The sequence below is a fragment of the Odontesthes bonariensis genome, chromosome 5 (assembly GCF_027942865.1).
Source record: "Odontesthes bonariensis isolate fOdoBon6 chromosome 5, fOdoBon6.hap1, whole genome shotgun sequence".
Classification (NCBI taxonomy): Eukaryota; Metazoa; Chordata; class Actinopteri; order Atheriniformes; family Atherinopsidae; genus Odontesthes; species Odontesthes bonariensis.
Window position 1 is genome coordinate 158,884 of NC_134510.1, and position 20,021 is coordinate 178,904.

Consider the following 20,021-nt stretch of genomic DNA (forward strand, 5'->3'; position numbering starts at 1 on the left):
TGTGTTGCCCTAGAGAACCTTCAATCACCCTTACCATAAAAGCAGGTGTCCCGCAAGGATCAGTTCTTGGCCCAATCTTGTTTTCTCTGTATATTAATGATATAGGTAAGGGCCTAAATCCAGCTAAGGTACATCTATATGCAGATGATACCATTCTATACACTGTTAGTACCTCAGTGCAAGATGCCTTGGATTCTTTACAAACGTCCTTCATATCCATTCAAAATGCATTATTGCAGTTAAAATTAGCACTAAACACAAATAAAACGAAGTATATGATTTTCACACGATCAAGAGCATGTCCTGATGGTAACTTAACAACACTTGATGGTACCTTCCTGGAGCGGGTTATTTCTTACAAATATCTTGGTATCTGGTTAGACCAAAAGCTCACATTTGAAGTGCATATCAATAATCTTTTAAGAAAGCTAAGGCCTAAGGTTGGTTTTTATTTTCGTATGAAAAAATGTTTTTCATTTTTAGCAAGAAAAAGGCTGGTCCAGAGTACTTTTCTCTCAGTGTTGGATTATGGTGATACAATTTATATGCATGCGCCCTTATGCTTCCTCAAGAAGCTGGACGCAGTTTATCATTCTGCATTGCGATTTGTAACAGGTGCCCCCTCAAGAACTCACCATTGTGATCTATACTCTAAAGTCCAATGGCCATCTTTGTATTTAAGGCGTAAATTGCATATGATACTTTTTATTGCTAAGGCATTGTTGGGTAAACTTCCCCATTATATCTGTAATTTATTGACTCTTCGCACTTCATCTTATGGTACACGTTCCTCACAAAAGTTGTTACTTCAGTCTTGCACTCCTCGTACTGAATTAGGAAAGACAGGCTTTTCTTTTTATGCTCCTCACCTATGGAATGAGCTGCAGAATATATTGTGTATGGATTCTCTGCCCTCTTTGGAGACTTTTAAGAGGGAAATTAATGCTGTTTACACAGAGGAATGTCATTGTTTTTAAACATACACCACATAACCTTGATCTGATGCTATGTTTTATGTAGGCCTAAGTTTATCATTATTATTTTCTCTCTTAATGTAGTTTTTGTAAGTTTATTTTCCTTATTATATGTTTTGTGTCTGTCTGCGTCTGGAACTCTATGTAAGCTGCCATTTTGACCAGGACTCCCTGGCAGAAGAGACTCTTAGTCTCAATGGGACAATCCTGGCTAAATAAAGGAAAAATAAAATAAAAAAAATGCATATAAATAAAGGTGCATTTCCTAAAATACTGCAACCATTTTTTAGATTGCAATGTGCAGTGACATAGTTCCCCGTCTCCGTAACCTGCAGGTAACCCAGCACACACTCAGGCAGCACCGAGTCATCTGGAAGTGGTCTGTGTGAAATACTAAAGTGGAACAAGAATGTGCTCTTTCTTTTTTATCCATTGCGCAGCCACTGTGTGAAAAGGACTTGGGTTACTTCAGACCAGAAGATAGAAGATCTTCAAGTGTAGCCAGCAATCTCCTCATGTCAATAAATCCTTAAACCCATCACCCCCCCCCCCCCCCCCCCCAGAGGCTGATTATTAAAAACCCCTGCAGACAGACACTCGCACTGCACTTTGACTTACTTATGCTGCAATATGTGCAATTCAGTCATAAAACTATTGGATTGCACTGTAACTTTTTACTTGAACTTTACCATTTTTATTATTTTTTGTATTATTTAGATGTCTTTATACTGTGTGCCTTGTATCTTTTTGTGAATCCAAAGCCAAGAGCTCCTGAACTAAATTCCATTATGCCTGCATAGTGACAATAAAGATTCTTGATTATTGATGTCTGTCCTTGCAAGGAAAGCATACATGTATAGAAAGATAATATTTAACAGTGTACAAAACAGTACATATTTGGACTTTCTGCTGCACTTTTTATGAAAAACTACTTTGATTATTTTACCTGATGTGGCTAAAGTATTTCCAGAGTGTCATTGTTTCTCAAGGATTTCCATATTAATAAAATAAAAGTAGCAGTGTTTCCCACAGATGTGAAGGCAATGTGTGGTGGTGGGCCAGGGGGGGGAGGGGGGGGGGGGTAAAAAATAAAAATTCTTCGAAATAATTCCTTCGTTAATAATTGGTCACACAGAACTTTATTGTTTTAACCCATAAGAACCCAGACCCATTTCTACTAAAATTAAAATTAAGGGGGTTATAACACAGACTAAATAGACCACATAGAACCCATTTCAGAATTTTTTTCCAGAATACCACCCCCCCACTGTCAGAGATCTGTAATGTGACATAGGCTATATGTCACATTGGGAGTTAAGAACCTGGATAATTTCTCCATCAAGGAAAATTATGGGGGACGTAAGGATGTGTGACACCTGTGTCACGGTGGGTAACACAGGTGCGGCTTATCTGCAGATATTCACATCTTCATTGTAAACAAATTAATAACATAGCTAATTACACTGGTGGGACTGTTCAGCTCTGTTTCAGACTGATACCTCCGGTTCAGGCTGGTCCTCATCCTCAACACGCACGTCTCTTTTTCAGTCGCGGAAAATATTTTTCAATACTCATCTGGATTGAAGCAGCAAACATTCAGTGTAAGAGTTTAAAAAACCTACTTTATTTGATTCACAGCTGCTAGTGTTTAGACCTCGACAAACCAACTACATTTTTTTTTTTTTTTACGGCAAACTTGCGACTAGTTAACTTTATAAAGAAGGCGTAATCGCTTGTTTGCTATGGGTCGGGACGGGACGGGACAACATTGTATTCAAAATATAAAATATTTTTATAGGACTTTTTAATGTGTGATTTTATAAAGGTGCACGTAATACCAACCTTTCGTGAATTTCGCCAGCCGTCTTCTTTCGGTTGAGCCAGAGCTATAGAGCTAATCTAACTCGACGCTGAAGCTAGCAAGCTTCCAGGGAAGCACGGAGGGGAGGGGCTGTGTGTGTGTGTGTGAAGGCTATGCGAGAGAGGCGAGAGAGACGCGAGGGACAGAGAGACTGAATGAGAGCAGGGAAAGGAAATGCAGCTTAACGAATACGAGTATTTTTTAAAATAGCGTTAAAAAAAATAATAATAACAAAACACAATGTGTGGCGGCCGGTGTTGAATCTGTGGCGCACCGCCACGAATTAGTCTATGTGTGGGAAACACTGAGTAGGGTGTTCACTTACGCTTGAACTGTTTCTCTCTCCAGCAAAGCCTCGTTGAGCAGTTTGTTGAGCTCCTGTTCGTTCTCCTGAGCATCGATCACCCTTTCAGCCAGGTCCCGCAGCCGCAACCTCCTCCGAGGATTTGGGAAAGATGGATTTACCACCTGCACTCCAACAGAGACAAACATGGAGAATGCATGTCTGAAAAACTCCTGCATATCAGCAAATGTGTTTTGTTAGCTGATGTGTCCATGTGACACTTAGATCCATGATCAAATTTTCATCTGTACATTTCCAGTTGATAGAAAAAACCTTCCTCATTATATGCTTGTGTAAGAAAGCATCATGAGTGGCTGCAGTTTTACTCTACTCTACAAAACTCTTAAGGTAAATGAAGAGGAAATTATTCTGCCCAAAGGTGGGTCAGTGTCATGTACCTGCTTAAAGACAACTGTGCTTCATAGTTAAATGTAATATTTTAATACTGCATTACAGTGGTACCCAGAGGTGATTCTAATCTGATCACATGATAGCCATGGCATTTCCTCAGCATATTCAGCTCCTTCTCTCCAGCTCCAGCACTCCTTTCACGACAATCGATTTGAAACTCAACAACTGTGCAAATTCTAAGTCTACTCATAGTGTTCACTCTTGGGTTACCCTCGTGTCCAGTTCTTCTGGTTCCTCTGGTGTGGTGCAGGCTGTATCAACACTGCCGTTACACTCTGTCGTGTTGATTAATTGTGGAGAGTTTCCATTCGAAGATGTTACAGACAGCTTCTAATGTGAAAAAAGTAAACAGGACGCACTGAGTGATTACTCGGGAAAGAAGACAAGCTTTGACAAATCTGTACTTTGAATGTAGAACATAAAGTATCCCACATTTTCAGATGACTTTAAAATATAGTTTCTAGTAACACAAAGTATTCAAACAAATCCATCCATAACATCCATAATAAAATCTAAAAAAAATAAAATCTAAGCTTGCCTCTACATATATATGTTGCATGTGTATTCTTCCTACATGGTCTAACAATCTAAGGACGTGTAGTACACTGGGTAGATAACAAAGCCTTAACATGGAAATGTTAGATATTGAGACATATAAACACATTGATGTCCCCTGAAATGTAATTCAAATTTGACTTTACAAATGATATTAAACCATCTCAAAGTGCATCAGCTTCCCCTGTTGGTGGTAAACATTCAAATATTGAAAATGTTTGCAATGAGGATGTTTGGAGGTTCAACTAACCACACCACTGATGCCATTCTTTCCCAGAGGTCCTTTAGGAACAATCACAAGGTAGGTCTCAATACCTCTCTCCCTCAAGTAGTCACAGCGGTCACCTCCACTCCCTGGCTCTACATCAAACTCGTCATGAAGACACTCCATAGTGCTCTGCGAGATGTGAACACGACTGATCCACACATAGCAAAGAGAGGAAAGATTAAACAAGCTATTGCTTCGTGCAGTTTCCAATACAAAAGGCAGCCTGCCGGGCAAACAACAACCTTCCCCTTTTCTAAATAACACTACAGAATTTGGCTAATTTTTGCTCTTTGGCTCCCCCTGTATTTATGGTATGTAACACAATTGTCATACAAACAAATCTTTGAGTGAACCCTGCGAATGCACAGCCATACAAATACAACAGGATGTCGGTGAAGGGTTAGTTTCTGTATGTTTGGACTTGGGGTAAGGACACCCTGTCATGCTGCTGTGTGTTTACATACGGCACCTGTCATCATAACCTGTGCATTCACTGTGGAACTGAATGCAGTAAATGCAAGAGAAGTTAGCGATTCATCCAGTCAGACCAAAAACACTAACAATTGATCCCTGAGGGAAATAGTTTAGCAGTGTAGCTGTAAGCTAGCAGCAGATGCTAGTGTGGGAGAGAAATGTCATGACATGGCCTAATTACATCGTGTGCTTTGTTGTTCAGTTCATATGAATATTGTTTAAGGTTAGAATGAGCTTGTTTATAATAATGGCAAAAGCCAGGCGCCTGAGAGAGATTGGGGCTTGAGCCACGTACGCATTGTAGGAAGCAGGGCAGTATAAAAGATTGTCACAAATTGAGGTCAGAGGGAACTTACGGACATTCTGTATGCACATGTTTCTGTGACGGTTCGTTCAAATAAACTTCCCCAATGAAAGGCTGACCGAGGCGGATTCGACTCCTTTTCTCTACAACATAATGGTGACCCCGAATTCGTGAGATTTTACATCTGGAGCCCGGCAAAGCGCGTCCTCTGGGCCCCGACAACCGACATCAGCTGTGAAAGCCGGCCAGCAGGTGTGATTTTTTTTCTAACCATTAAACAGCGGATTTCTGTTGGTGGTGTACAGGTGACGGCAAACTTAGGGGAGAGGTTCTGCCGCTAAGCCATTGTTTGTCACGCCATTCGACGTGATTTTTGATATTCCTGATAAAGAAAGTTTTTCACTTATGCATCGTTTCTGTATTTTTTGGTTTGTATTTCTCCCTGTCCACAGCGTGTTAAATTGTATCTCTTTCTCTTTCTTAAGTTGTTACAAAAGTGTGACAAACGCCATTTTGAGTTGAAGAATAGGGTGTGTTTCAATTGTTATGTCTTGTTCATAAGATTACAGATTGGGAGGAGTTAATAAGAGCCTGGGAGGCAGGCTTAGAGGTGTGTTCATATTTCATTGGTCAAAATTTGCGCGTTGTATCATCTGGATTGGTGGAGAGACATTGTGTATGGATCCGATCGGAAGCATCTGGGTAGAGCAAAAGTTGGGAAAACGCCTTTAGCCTGAGTCACTTTAAACAGAGTAAACATTGAACTGAGCTTTCAATTAGCAATAAATTAACATTGTTTAGCATTAGTAAGAAAGCTAGCATTGATTAGCAATAACTAGCATTGATTAGCATAATTAGCATTGGTCAGCATTGGTTAACAAGAAAACTAATATTGATTAGCAATAAGTAGCATTGATTAGCAATAGTTAGCATTGGCTAGCATTAGTTAGCATTTTGTTAGCAATAATTAGCATTGATCAGAAATACAATTAGCATTGATTAGCAATAGCAATAAGGCTAATATTGGTTTAATTCTAAATTAGCAATAAGTTAGCATTTATTTGCAACAGCTAGGAAGCTAACATCAATTGGCATTGGTTAGCAAGCATTAGCATTAGCAATAAGCTAATAGTAAACTAACTCCAAACTAGAAATCAAAATAGCAACAAGCTAAATTAGCCTAACATTGAATTAACATTGGTTTAATTTTGAAACCAACCTAGAGCATAAGCTTTCAAAACTAACATAGGCTAACATTAACGTTAGCATTGACAATATCCAAGCCAACAATTAGCATAATTAGCAGCATCTAAGCTAAATTTAACCGAGCATTAAATTAGCATTGTTTAGAGTTAGTTTAATTTAAATTGACTTTCAAGAGTTGTTAAAAAATAATAATAATAATAAAAAAAGTCAAAAGAAGGGAACTAACTAGGTGAAACAATGGATGTAACACCAACAATAAGCATCCCGAACATTCCAAAGATATTAAAAAGATATCTCAAAAATGGGAAAAACAAACAAAAAATAAGTTCTCACCCTGGCCAAAAGGTGGCACTTTCAATGTAACTGCCTGTAAGATTATGGAACAAAGGATTAAAGCTTACAAACCAAAGGACAAAAGCAAAGAGAGACAGGAAAAGAGAGAGCTTGAATTAAAAGTTTTACATTTCTTTGAAAATGCAGAGCTATATCCAACAGTGCCAGGAGCAGTAAACATGCAAGGAGATTCTGAAATAAAAGATCACAAAATATCTCATGAACGTCCAGAACCACAAATAGCTACATCAAGCAGTCATGGAGCTCCTGAGCCAGACGCCGTCTGTAATTCAGATCAGGCAAGGGGACAGCTCCCACAATACCAAAAATCACCAGAACTGGCACCTCCAGTTCAAAAGGCATCTTCTGAAGAACATAAGAGTCCAACAGCGTCAGCACCGAGTTTGATAGAAATGACGCAGGGACAGTATGTGCCGTGGCAGACGCTCGACCTAGGGGGGCTGGTTGCTCGATTGCCGGACATTCACACAGGTGCAAGCAAAGGGATAAGAGCTTTTGAACAAGAAACTGTGCATAGACTGTTGACTGTGGGACACATTAAGGCAGTGTGGGCACTGTGTTTTGGAACTTCTACCATGGAGGGCATTTTGAGACACAGTGAGAATGACTGGATGTTAAGCCAGTGGTTTTCAAAGTGGGGGCCGCCAGGGGGCACTAGGGAGGCCTCAGAAAATTGGAGTGAAGATAAGAAAAAAATAGAATTACATTTTTTTTTAAACATCATTATAAAAATTGTTCACATTTTTTTAATCAGTATTGTAAAATACAATTTATAATAATATATCATATCGAAATGTTATTTGCCATGCTTGTCTTTCTGATTGGCTGCCAGTCAAAACATCGTAGACCTGGCGGTTTGCGCCTGTTCTGAAGCTGCTCTGCTCCTCAAGCTAGCGTGTAGGTAGCTTAGCCAAAATGGACAGATTTTTGACTTGGAAGAGACTGAAAGAACTGGCCGACTAAAATCAGAAAGTACAAGGCAGCATAAATTAAGTTTGGCTTTACAGCCATACAGAAAAATGGCCACGATTGCCCAAAATGCGTCCTCTGTCTGGAGACCCTCTCAAATGAGTGTTCAAAACCTTCGAAACTTCAGAGTCACTTGATACAAAAACATCCGGCAGAGTCCGAAAAAATGGTTGACTTCGTCAGACGTAAAGAAGTTAGTCAGGCTACATTCACACAGCGTGCTGCTGTCCGTGAATAAAAGAAAGAAAATACCTTCTAAAAGTTTGTTTCTTTACATATTTTGTAGCATTATCTGTGGTTTGCAAAGGGGGTCCCCGGCCAGAAGCTAATACTGTTTGGGGGGCCTTGCCATGGAAAAGTTTGGGAACCCCTGGTCTAGGGGGACTTGATGCCATTAGCACTACAGGACAGAATAATCATGTTAATCCAAGAACAGACGGAGTGTACATGCACAGGTAGAGTCAGGAAAACAGTGTAACTGTGGAAGATGGTTTGTGGGGGAAGGCAGCACAGAACATGTGGTATAGATGGGCATGGTACACTACGAGAGAACTGACAGCGACGGAGAGTCTCATATGCGCAGACGCTCCAGGAGCATTGCCTGTTGTTGTTCCAGAGCCACACACCTTCAGGGACTGTGCAGTGGTCCGGCAGCGGGAATGCAGAGAAGGTAGGTTTACACCTCAGAAGGATAAATGGTTATTGTTTAAGCTTCCTATGTGTGGGATTAAGTGCAGATTGATGTTTGGGCCAAATAAATTACAGGACTTTTTCAAAAAAGGGAGGGGCCACAAATTGGAGTCGTCCTGTGCTGAATTTAATCTTAGTACAACACAGGATGGGCCTCCGACTGATTATAGAGTAGATTACAATGGTGAGTTTGAATGCTTTACGAGTGGTGGATTTACTAATGACAGTGGAACTCACGTAGGTAACACTACCGTTAAATGCAATGTCACATGGGTTTTATCTTGGTTTCCACACGCAAATATGAAACCAATATTTATTAGGACACCTGTGTGGTATGAAAATCCGGTTCCTTTGGATAAAAAATGTGAAGATATAGAAATGACAATTCTGACTCTCTACCTGTTTGGGGATCAGACACACCCAATAGCTGATAGTTACTGGATGTGTGGAGATGATGTTTTGTTAAATGTGTTACCCAACAGGTGGATAGGTCTTTGGGCACGAGTTACTGGGGTTGGATGTGGAAAAGGGGAGAGTTAAAAGATCTAGTGGTGACTACATCAGGGATAAGCACGTTTACTTGGATGCAATAGGGCAGCCGAGAGGGATTCCTTTTGAGTTCAAAGCACGCAGTGAGGTTGCAGCTGGATTTGAGTCTATTTTGCCGTGGATCACGATTAACAAAAATGTGGAGTGGATTAATTACATATACTACAACCAACAGGGAATTCTTAACTACACGAGTGAAGGGCTTGCAGCCTTTGGAGAACAACTACATGAGACGAGTAGGATGGCTTGGCAGAACAGACAAGCTACTTTTACAACGGCCATGAAGAAAATCAGAGAGCTGAAAGAGGAGCTGAAGAGTGATGCTGGTGGGGGTGAGTGGTGGTGGTCTGGTCTGGATGGGATTTTGGGAGATTGGGGAGCGATGACAGTTAAGACGGGAATAGCTATATTGTTGATAGTGATAATGGTCTCCCTGTTGGTGTGTTGCATTACACCCATTCTGAGGAGGTGGTTGCTGCAAGTGATGTTCAAACGAAGTGTGGAACAAACCAGGAGGCAGATGACCATGCGAGACCAGGTCTGAGGACCAACGCATGGGAGAGCTGATCAACGAATGAACGTTATCAACGGACGGTTCACAAGATTCTTTCCTCGGGTGTGGAACCAAGTATAGCCTGACAGGGAGAAGAGATGCTGAAGATCTCTTTTATTGGGAGCGAAGTGCTGGCGACCTCTCCTCCCAGAGTTAGCTTAGCAGTTCCAGACCCAGCCGGACGGATGTTCGGCCAGAAGCAGACGACACCAGAGTACGGGAGATGGGACGGGACTGGAAGAGCTGCATTACATTGCATTTTATTACTATTGTTGTGTGATAATCCATAATTTTATGTATTGTACTTGGTACAAAACTTTGATTTATTCATTTGATGATGCTTGTGTATTCATTCTATGTGTATTATCAATCAGAACGGATCACTAATATGTCCATTGCCAGTTGTGTTAGTCAACTGTTCGGAGTGTGACCTTTGGTAAAGTGGTCGGTCGCCAAGTGGGGTGGGGCCGTAGGTGAGTTTTCCCAAGAATAAGAACATGAGGTACGAAAGTAGCAGCCGGTGGGTTTTTCGCTCCTATGCACTGCGAACAGTGGACATGTGTGATGGCAATGTAAAATTTGTGTTGTTGTTGAATTCAGTATCATTTAATGTGATTCGGGTACATATATTCCTTTTCATTTATTCAAAATGTTCCCTTTGACTTAGAATGTAGAATTATTAGAATAATTTAGTGTTGATTATGTTAATTAATTCTTAATTAACTATGTGGGATGATTTTCTTTCATTTTAGATTATTTCTTTATTAAATCACTGATAAGTGATTTCAGGGGGGACTATGTGGGAGAGAAATGTCATGACATGGCCTAATTACATTGTGTGCTTTGTTGTTCGGTTCATATGAATATTGTTTAAGGTTAGAATGAGCTTGTTTATAATAATGGCAAAAGCCAGGCGCCTGAGAGAGATTGGGGCTTGAGCCACGTACGCATTGTAGGAAGCAGGGCAGTATAAAAGAGTGTCACAAACTGAGGTCAAAGGGAACTTACGGACATTCTGTATGCACATGTTTCTGTGACGGTTCGTTCAAATAAACTTCCCCATGAAAGGCTGACCGACGCGTGTTCGACTCCTTTTCTCCACGACACTAGCAAACAATGCTTTCTCATCTACAGTGATGGACCAAGCCGGAGATGTGCACAGCGTAACTCGAAGTAATGCATGTGCACCGTTAATTACTGCATTTAAACATTTTGGATATCCATCCATCCATCCATTATCTTCCGCTTCTCCGGGGGTCGGGTCGCGGGGGCAGCAGCTTGAGCAAAGAGACCCAGACGTCCCTGTCCCCGGCCACTTCCTCCAGCTCTTCTGGGGGGACCCCGAGGCGTTCCCAGGCCAGCCGAGAGACATAGTCTCTCCAACGTGTCCTGGGTCTTCCCCGGGGCCTCCTCCCAGTGGGACGGGCCCGGAACACCTCACCGGGGAGGCGTCCAGGAGGCATTCTCACCAGATGCCCGAGCCACCTCATCTGACATTTTGGATATATTAACCTCATTAAACAATTGTACTGGGAGACCTACATCTTTTTCAGAAACATGCTGATAATGTGACGTTAGCACAGCGAGAGTGAGGAGAGGAGCGGTGTTGTGTTGGGAACACACCTTATCCACACAGCTGCAGGTTGATGAGTTACAGAACGGGACCGTTCAGCTAGAAAGCTTCAGCTAACATATGTGGGAACAATAATGTTCATCTTTCAGAAAGAAACAGCAATAACTCCTTAGAAGCTGGTGTACATCACCTTCATTAGCTAAGCTGTTAGCGTTAGCTGCTGCTAAAGGAGAAAATAACTCAATAAATAAACCAGGAGGAGTTATTGCTCAGATGCTTCCATTTCCCTGCTCTGAAGTTCAGGCTCTGAGAGCTGGAACTGATCCTCTTTGTGGCTCAGTTTCTTCAGTCCAGCGTTGAACTGGACCAAGTTGTTCAAACAGTGGGATGAAAAGTGGCTGCTGCACATCCCCAGTCTGTAGCTAACTCTGCTGGAACATTAGCCTCAGATAGAGTTTATCCACTGGGCTCTTAAATATAAGCTTCAAGGTCAGGTCGAGGTCAGCTTGGGGTAGATGTAAATGTATGCTCCTCAGTGTGAATGTGAGCAGGCTGGGCTCAGAGGTCAGGCTGAGTAGAGGAGGTGGCGTGAATGTCAAAAGAGGCGAACTGTCCCTTTAAATGAGGAACTTTTAAACAAAGGGAAACTAATAAAATGCCAGGGTTGTGTTTTGGGATGATTTACACCTACTAAGCTCTCAAGAACAGAAAAAAATATTTTTCAACAATATGTCACATTTAAAGGCCAAAATCATCCATCCATCCATCCATCCTTTTTCTATAGCCGCTGAATCCGTCGGTCGGTCGCGGGGGGCTGGATCCTATCCCAGCTTTCATTGGGCGAGAGGCGGGGTACACCCTGAACAGGTCACCGGTCCATCACAGGGCCACACAGAGACAAACCAGACAAACAACCACACACACTCACACTCACTCCTAAGGACAATTTTAGAGACACCAATTAACCTAACATGCATGTTTTTGGACAGTGGGAGGAAGCCAGAGTACCCAGAGAGAACCCACGCATACACAGGGAGAACATGCAGACTCCACACAGAAAGAACCAGCCGGGAGTTGAACCTGGAACCCTGTTAGCTGTTATAACCACCAAACCACCGTGCAGCCCCGGCCAAAATCATGTTAACTAGAAATAAGTAAATGGCTTGAGGGAGCAGATTCTGTCTGAAAACAAACATGCTTCATCTTAGCTCAGAGTAGGAGTCTCTAGTGTGTAATGCAGGGCCACATTCATTTCCCCCCTCTTCTTTGATGCACTGAGTTTGTGTGTGTCTGAGATGGAGCAGGGTGCAGCAGAGACATAAGTGAAAATAATCTCACGAAAAGTTGACGAAAACTTTTTAAAAAGTTTTTAGGTGTTGCTCTCACCTAAATTCTAAGCAAATATCAAAAAAAGTATAAGTAGATGTCAATCTGAAACATCTGAAAGTCCATCCATCCATCCATCCATTATCTTCCGCTGGTCCGGGGATCGGGTCGCGGGGGCAGCAGCTTGAGCAGAGAAACCCAGGCGTCCCTGTCCCCGGCCACTTCCTCCAGCTCCTCTGGATGCGGAGGAGCAGCGGTTCTACTCCGAGCCCCTCCCGGATGACCGAGCTTCTCACCCTATCTCTAAGGGAGAGCCCAGACACCCTGCGGAGGAAACTCATTTCAGCCGCTTCTATTAGCGATCTCGTTCTCTCGGTCACTACCCACAGCTCGTGACCATAGGTGAGGGTAGGAACATAGACTGACCGGTAAATCGAGAGCTTCGCCTTCTGGCTCAGCTCCTTCTTCACCACGACAGGCCGGTGCAGAGCAATTACAGAAATTACAGAACTTGTGATCAGAGTAAGTGCAAAAAAACTGCATGCAGTTATAAGCATGTTACAAACTCCCCCCTTGTTTAAAATATGAAGTACCGCCACCTTTGGCTGACGTGGATTTTTTCCTGTATGAGGTACACGCAAGTTCCTGAGCCAGCCGTGTAAATATTTTTCTCAGAAGTCTTTCGGTTTAGGCTACCTATCTAGATTTACAAACGGTAGGAAATGAGTACTGTTATGTCAATAGGTCCTCGGTCCTCACAATGTACTAGTGATGAGAGAGTTTGTGTGTGTTTTGGTCTCCGTGTCTGACATGGGCCTTAAAATTTGAAAAATCACAATAATTATACCATTGTATGAAAAGTTCTTATATGATTGTGACTATCTCTGGCTTAGTGTGAGAAAGTTTGTTGAGCTTCGGTGGAATCTTTCACAAAATAGAAAATATTTTGCATCTATATGGATTATATCAATCAAATAAGTTACATAAGTTATATGGTCTAAAAAACTGCAAAAAATATTTACAGATGATGGGGATTGTTGATGGGTCCCAAATGAATATTTCATAAAATAAAAGATTTTATGCTTGAAATGTGTATTATTCAGAATAAAAATATCAAATATTGCTGTGGGTTGAACCATTGTCCAATGTTATTTACAAGGACTGTTTAGAGAAGACATCTGATCACTTTCATACGAAATAAGTGATGATGTATTTGTAAATTAGGATTAAGGACTCAAAATTGGAGAAACAAAGCTGGAGCTCAAATGTGTGTCATGTCTGAAGGAATGTGCTCTGAAAATATCAGGGCCCTAGGACAAACAGGTGGTTTTTAATGATATTTTAAAGCACGACAGGAACAACTTTTGTTTTTTGTTCATAAACGACGACCATTTTGTCCAGTCTTTGCCAACATTTATGAATTGTGTCATGACTTTCTAATGACATGTAAACCAAATTTGATACGGATCCGTTCAGCTGTTTTGGCGATATAAGCTTCTCAATTTTACAGCACCTCCTGGTTGTTGAATTTTTCCAAATTTGGAAAGGCTAATCAGGATGGTGTTCAAAACTAAGGTTAGAAATTTCATGTTAATAGGTATTACTAAAATTAAGATATGCTCCATTTTCTACATTGATCGCAAGCGAGATATGATTGGTACGCGCATAATTTGGTCATACAGCAATACATTAAAATTCAGCTCGACTAACTTTTTTTTGTTTTCTTCATTAGTTTTTATGTGCAACATTTTACCCCAATCAGGCTTAGACTGTGGGAAAAGTTAACAAAAATAAATGTAGCATGTCTAGTAGTTGTAGCAGAAAATATAATGAGGTCAAAATGGGTGTGGCCTACCTATATGATTCATCTCCAGTCAACGAACATATGGATATAAGGTTTTTATATATATAGACAAAACATTCACGCAACACAGACAAACAAGAAAACTAATCTGTGTCTAAAACCTAGAAATAACTCTGACGTTATGTCACAATTTAATATTGTTGGCATCTGAAATCAACCACTTGCACTCTGGACATAATACCATCTGACTTTTTAAAAACTGTTTTTACCTCAGTAGAAAGTGATCTCCTACAAATAGTTAACAGCTCACTGGCATCAGGCATTTTTCCCAAGTCACTAAAGACAGCTGCCATTAAGCCACTCCTAAAGAAGAGAACTCTAGACGCCTCTATGATGAACAACTACAGACCTGTCTCTAACCTCTCTTTTATATCTAAGATTATTGAGAAAGTTGTATTTAACCAGCTCAACGACTTTCTGAATGAAAGTGGAAGTCTTGATAACTTTCAATCAGGCTTCAGACATCATCACAGCACTGAAACAGCTCTGGTCAAAGTGTTAAACGACATCAGGTTGAATACTGATTCTGGTAATGTTTCAGTCCTGGTTCTGTTGGACCTCAGCGCTGCGTTTGATACTGTAGATCACAGAATCCTGTTGCACAGGCTGGAAAACTGGGTTGGACTTTCTGGAGCGGTCCTTAACTGGTTCAGGTCCTACTTAGAAGGCCGGAGTTATTTTGGTACAATTGGCAGCTATGAATCTGAGCGAGTGGCCATGACTTGTGGAGTCCCCCAGGGGTCAATTCTTGGACCTCTTCTGTTTAACTTGTATATGCTCCCTTTGGGTCAGATATTGCAGAACTTTAACATCAATTATCACAGTTGTGCAGACGATACACAACTTTATGTGTCTCTGTCACCGGACGACTGCAGCCCAGCAGACGTACTGTGTCAGTGTCTGGAGGAAGTAAACACCTGGATGAGAGAGAATTTTCTACAATTAAATGAAGACCAAACTGAGATCATTCTGTTTGGGAGCAAAGAGAAGAGGGTCAGCGTTGGTAAATATCTTGAGACTCGGGCCCTTACAATCACTGACCAAGTTGGTAACCTCGGAGTGTTGATAGACTCAGATCTGACTTTCAGCAGCCACATCAAAGCTGTCACCAAGGCAGCTTTTTACCACCTCAGAAACATCAACAGAATTAAAGGTTTCCTCTCCCAAAAAGACCAGGAGAAACTCATCCATGCATTCATCTCCAGTAGACTCCATCACTGTAATGCTCTTTTAACTGGACTTCCCAAAAAGAGCATTAAACATCTGCAGCTCATCCAGAACGCTGCTGCTGGAGTTTTAACCCGGACTAAGAGATCTGAACACATCACAGCAGTTTTAAAATCTTTACACTGGCTTCCAGTCAGTCACAGAATAGATTTTAAAAGCCTGCTGATGGTTTACAAATCCCAGAACGGTTTAGGCCCAAAATACATCTGTGATATGTTCAGAGAATATAAACCCAGCAGAGCTCTTAGATCCAAGGACTCAGGCCAGCTGGTCCAGTCCAGAGTCCAGACTAAACATGGAGAAGCAGCATTTAGCTGTTATGCTGCAAACAAGTGGAACAAACTGCCAGTGGAGATTAAACTTTCACCAAATGTAGACATTTTTAAATCCAGGTTAAAGACATTTCTGTTCTCATGTGTCTATGCATGAAATCTGCACGATATCTTTGAACTTATCTGGACTGTAGCTTGTTTTTAAATTAATTTAAATTATTTTATTTGTTTCTCTTTATATTCTTTTATGTATTTTAATGCTTCTTCCACTCCCTGCTGCAATGCTTTTATTTTATGTAAAGCACTTTGAATTGTTTTGTACATGAAATGTGCTATATAAATAAATTTGACTTTGACTTTGTGACTAGATCAAATCTATCTGCACTGTTTCAATGGAAGAGCACAACTGAGGTAATTTATTTTCTGCATAATGCTATGGAATGCCGCTATGGTCAATATCAAATAAATACATAGAAAATATATGCCATACTAAAGGATATGACTATTTAATAAATCCTGACAAAAATAGATCAAGTAAATACAAATATATGGATGAGTTTATATAGCCTGATGTTCTTTGTTGTGTCATGTATGAAAGCACAGGTGGAATGTGGAACTAAGCTAGCAAGAGGCCCAATGGTTTGTAAATGTACAGGAGAGCTGGCACTGCAGAATACACCAGTCAAACTGAGAGCTGCATGTGTCTTGTGTGTTTTGGTTAACAAAGGGGGGCAGTGGCAGCTTAAGAAGGCTATCTTTTTTTGGGTCAATAAGTAACAGTTAATGTGTGAAAAGAGCTTAAAGTGACATGAGTAACTGCTAATGACAAAATTATCTTTGTACTGCAGATCCCACAAACTCATCTATATAAGATGTAAGCTGCACATGCATAATTTAATTGGAGAAGCAATATTTATTTGTGCTTGACCAAAGAGGATGTCCTCCATGAACTTGTTCTTACCCTGGAATGCCTCCAGCCTCCATTTTGTTGGCGACAGTGACATCAGTGGACCAAACATCATACTGCCAGCGTTTCTGTCCCAGCACTCCTCCCAGTACTGTACCACTATGCACTCCAACTCTCATGTCTACATCAGTCTCGGTTTTCTCTCGGACATACCTGTGATTGGTTCACAAAGCAAGCACAATGAATAAAATGCTACAGGAAGTAACTCTATGAAAGAGAGCCCACGAATCCATCACTCAGTCCCATTTTAAAACTATACCATGACACCACAAAAACATTTAGAACCTAAGGAAGTTACCAACTATAAGACAGCTCATTTAAAGCATTAAGAAATATCAGAACTAAAAAAAGAATATTTGTATGGATTTTGATCAAAATGTTGAATCACAACTGCATCAATTGAAGCTTAATTATCTATCATTCTTAAACAGTCTTCAACTCACTTAATATCACAGCTGCGGTCCACAGAAAATTAGCAGGAATCTATGAGAGTAATCAATTCCACTCTGTCACTTCCTCCCACATCGTTTGATCCTGTTTTACACCTTTGTGCATAAGCTCACTTTAACCTGGGGTTTATGTGACTAGCTCTTCCTCACTTTATGTAGAAAAACAGGAGATTGTTATTGTTAAGGTAAATAACAGCATGATACCTGGGTCCAGCAATATTTAATGATACATTATCTAACTTTAGTTCAATTTTCATTTTGAAGGATTTTTTTTTTAGTATACACTTAACAATCTGTACAAGGCAAGCATAATAAAAACAGAAAATAGTCTACCCCTGATAATCTCATGTGTAAACTCACGAAATAGCCTCCACCATGGCCAGGCCCATCATGATGGAACAGGCAGCATGGTCCTCCCTGTAGTCTGGAAGCCCACAGATGCAGTAGTAGCAGTCTCCCAGGATCTTGATCCTCAACTGGTGATATTTCTGAAAATATAAATGGGGTTGAAACAAAAATGTACTCACGAATACATTAAGATCAGGCTAAAATAGTTTTTTTCTGTATTTCTAGCAACTATATAATACGAAAGTTATAGGGGACCATTAAATATCATAAAGCAGTTCTGAGGTAGGCTGACAGTGCAGTGGACATAGATGTTGACTGATCTTGTTTTTTGCTCTGCTCCATTAATCTACAGAGGTTAGTTCATGTCTTAGCATTATACCAGTGCTATTTCTAAGTTTTTCTGATAAGGGCCGCACAAAAATGTCAGTTTAATGTGATAATTTAGTGTGAGACAGTGTAAAGGTGTGCGAACACCTTTAAAATGAAGCACTATGTCACATGATGCTGTATTGCAAACCCTACATGGTTTAAGCACACACCACAACATAAAAATAAACTTACAAAATGCTCAAGATACAATTCATTGGCTTTAACTGCATTTTTCAACTGTTTCGGTTTAAAGCAGTTTTCAGTTTACACCAAATAAATGGTTAAATCATTTTGTAAAAAAAAAGATCAATACAAGTTTCTTTCATGACAATGAATGTAAAAATAAATAAAACTCCACCTTAACTAACAAGAAAGATAGAGGAAACAATGACTGCTGATTCATCCACATCAAATGAAGAAAAAGCAAAAACGGAGTAAGTTATAAGTGTCTCAGGTTTTTTTTGTTTTTGTTTTATGAAGGTTATATTTAAAAGATTATTCTATTTTCTGTGTAGAATATTAGTAATCCAGGGGACTGTACTAAGAAGCAGGTTTAGTGGCTTAACAAAGTAACTTCAGGTTCAGTTTTGGATTTTCAGTATGACAAAACTGGTTCAATTCTTACCATGTTCTTCCACCATGACAACTTGTTCTGGAAACCTAATCTGCTCTCCAGAACAGGTTAAGTTTTGAGATAAGCAATAAACACATGTAAAAGCACTGCCTCTGTCACAAACATGGGGTGTTGCGCCATGTTTTTAGTTCTTAGTTTTGTGTTTTATCATGTTTTAGTTTCTCATGCCTTGGTGTTTAGTCTTCAGTTTTCTAGCTCATGTTTAGTTTTAGTTTTGTCATTGTTTTTCTCTCACTCCCCATGTTCAGGTCAGTTTCACTCACGTCACTACATTCGTTCTCATCAGCTGCACTCATTCACTCATCAGTCCCCACAGTATTTAGGTTCCCTGTTTTCTCACAGTCAAGAGTGAGATCCTTGCACATTCAACCTTCATGCCACGCCACATCAAGCCAAATCGAGTTAAGTCAAGTCTTTTGTTTTTTCATGATCATGTTTTGTTTTCATAGTTTCTTTCTTTTCATAAAGCTCAGCCGCGCCTTATGTTAACCTTGTCCTGTTTTTGATTAATAAACCAAGTCTTGTTTTTGAAGTCCGCATCCGTGTCCTTACGCCTTGCAACCAACGCATCATAACCAGAACCAGATCTCACCAGAAACGGACGCGGCAGACATTGAGGCATTCTGGGAGCTAACTATGAAACTCTGGGGCTGCTCGGTAGGGGACTGCAGCTCGTGGAAAAATATTGTAGGTGTCATAGGAACTCCTGGATTTTTTGATCAAAAAGCAAGTTCGCGAGACATGGGATGTGAACACATCACACATCTGGGATGAGGCGAGGAGTGTACGGCACGCTGCTGTGCTGGACATTTTCGGCATGGAGCCAGAAAAGGTAAGCGTGCTGTACACTTCCTCCCTCATCTCTCCAGCATTCCAGCTTAGAGAGCCCACAGACCTAGAGCCCACTGAGCCCAGAGAGCCAGAGCTAGCGCCAAAGCCCAGAGAGCCAGAACTAGCGCCAAAGCCCAGAGAACTAGAGCTAGAGCCAAAGCCCAGAGAGCTAGAGCTAGCACCAGAGCCTAGAGAGCCCACAGGGCCAGGTTTTTGTGCAATAGCGTCAGAGTCCAGAGAGCTAAAGCTAGCGCCAGAGGGTGAGATCCTTGCACATTCACCCTTCATGCCATGCCACGTCAAGCCAAGCCAAATCGAGTTAAGTCAAGTCTTTTGTTTTTTCATAACAGCCTCCTCACAGATAACATAGAAAATTACAACTTAGAAAACACATATATATATATATATATAAAATATATATATATATATATATATATATATAAAATATATATATATATATATATATATATATATATATATTAAATATATATATATATATATATTAAATATAATATTTCATATAATTGCTACCTGAAAGTGGTGAAGGGGTTTGAGAACTCCCCATGATCCTGAGAGCTGTGCCATCTCAGACATTAGCCTCTTGTAGGGTCTCCAATGGCAGGCAACGGTGGGGGTCTGGATGTGCAGTG

At 40.6% G+C, this 20,021-nt stretch overlaps 1 protein-coding gene across 2 annotated transcripts in view; it reads right to left on the bottom strand.

Annotated features, from left to right (window-relative positions):
* The window catches only part of adcy3a (adenylate cyclase 3a), a 224,088-nt gene that overhangs the window by 94,857 nt on the left and 109,210 nt on the right, over nt 1–20,021 (bottom strand). For both annotated transcript variants that reach the window (XM_075464641.1, XM_075464640.1), the window contains exons 6-10: nt 17,550–17,677; nt 16,735–16,893; nt 4,395–4,560; nt 3,800–3,919; nt 3,161–3,303 (exon numbers count right to left, since the gene is read on the bottom strand). In XM_075464641.1, coding sequence (XP_075320756.1) covers nt 3,161–3,303; nt 3,800–3,919; nt 4,395–4,560; nt 16,735–16,893; nt 17,550–17,677 — 716 coding nt within the window. The remainder of the gene's footprint in view (nt 1–3,160; nt 3,304–3,799; nt 3,920–4,394; nt 4,561–16,734; nt 16,894–17,549; nt 17,678–20,021) is intronic.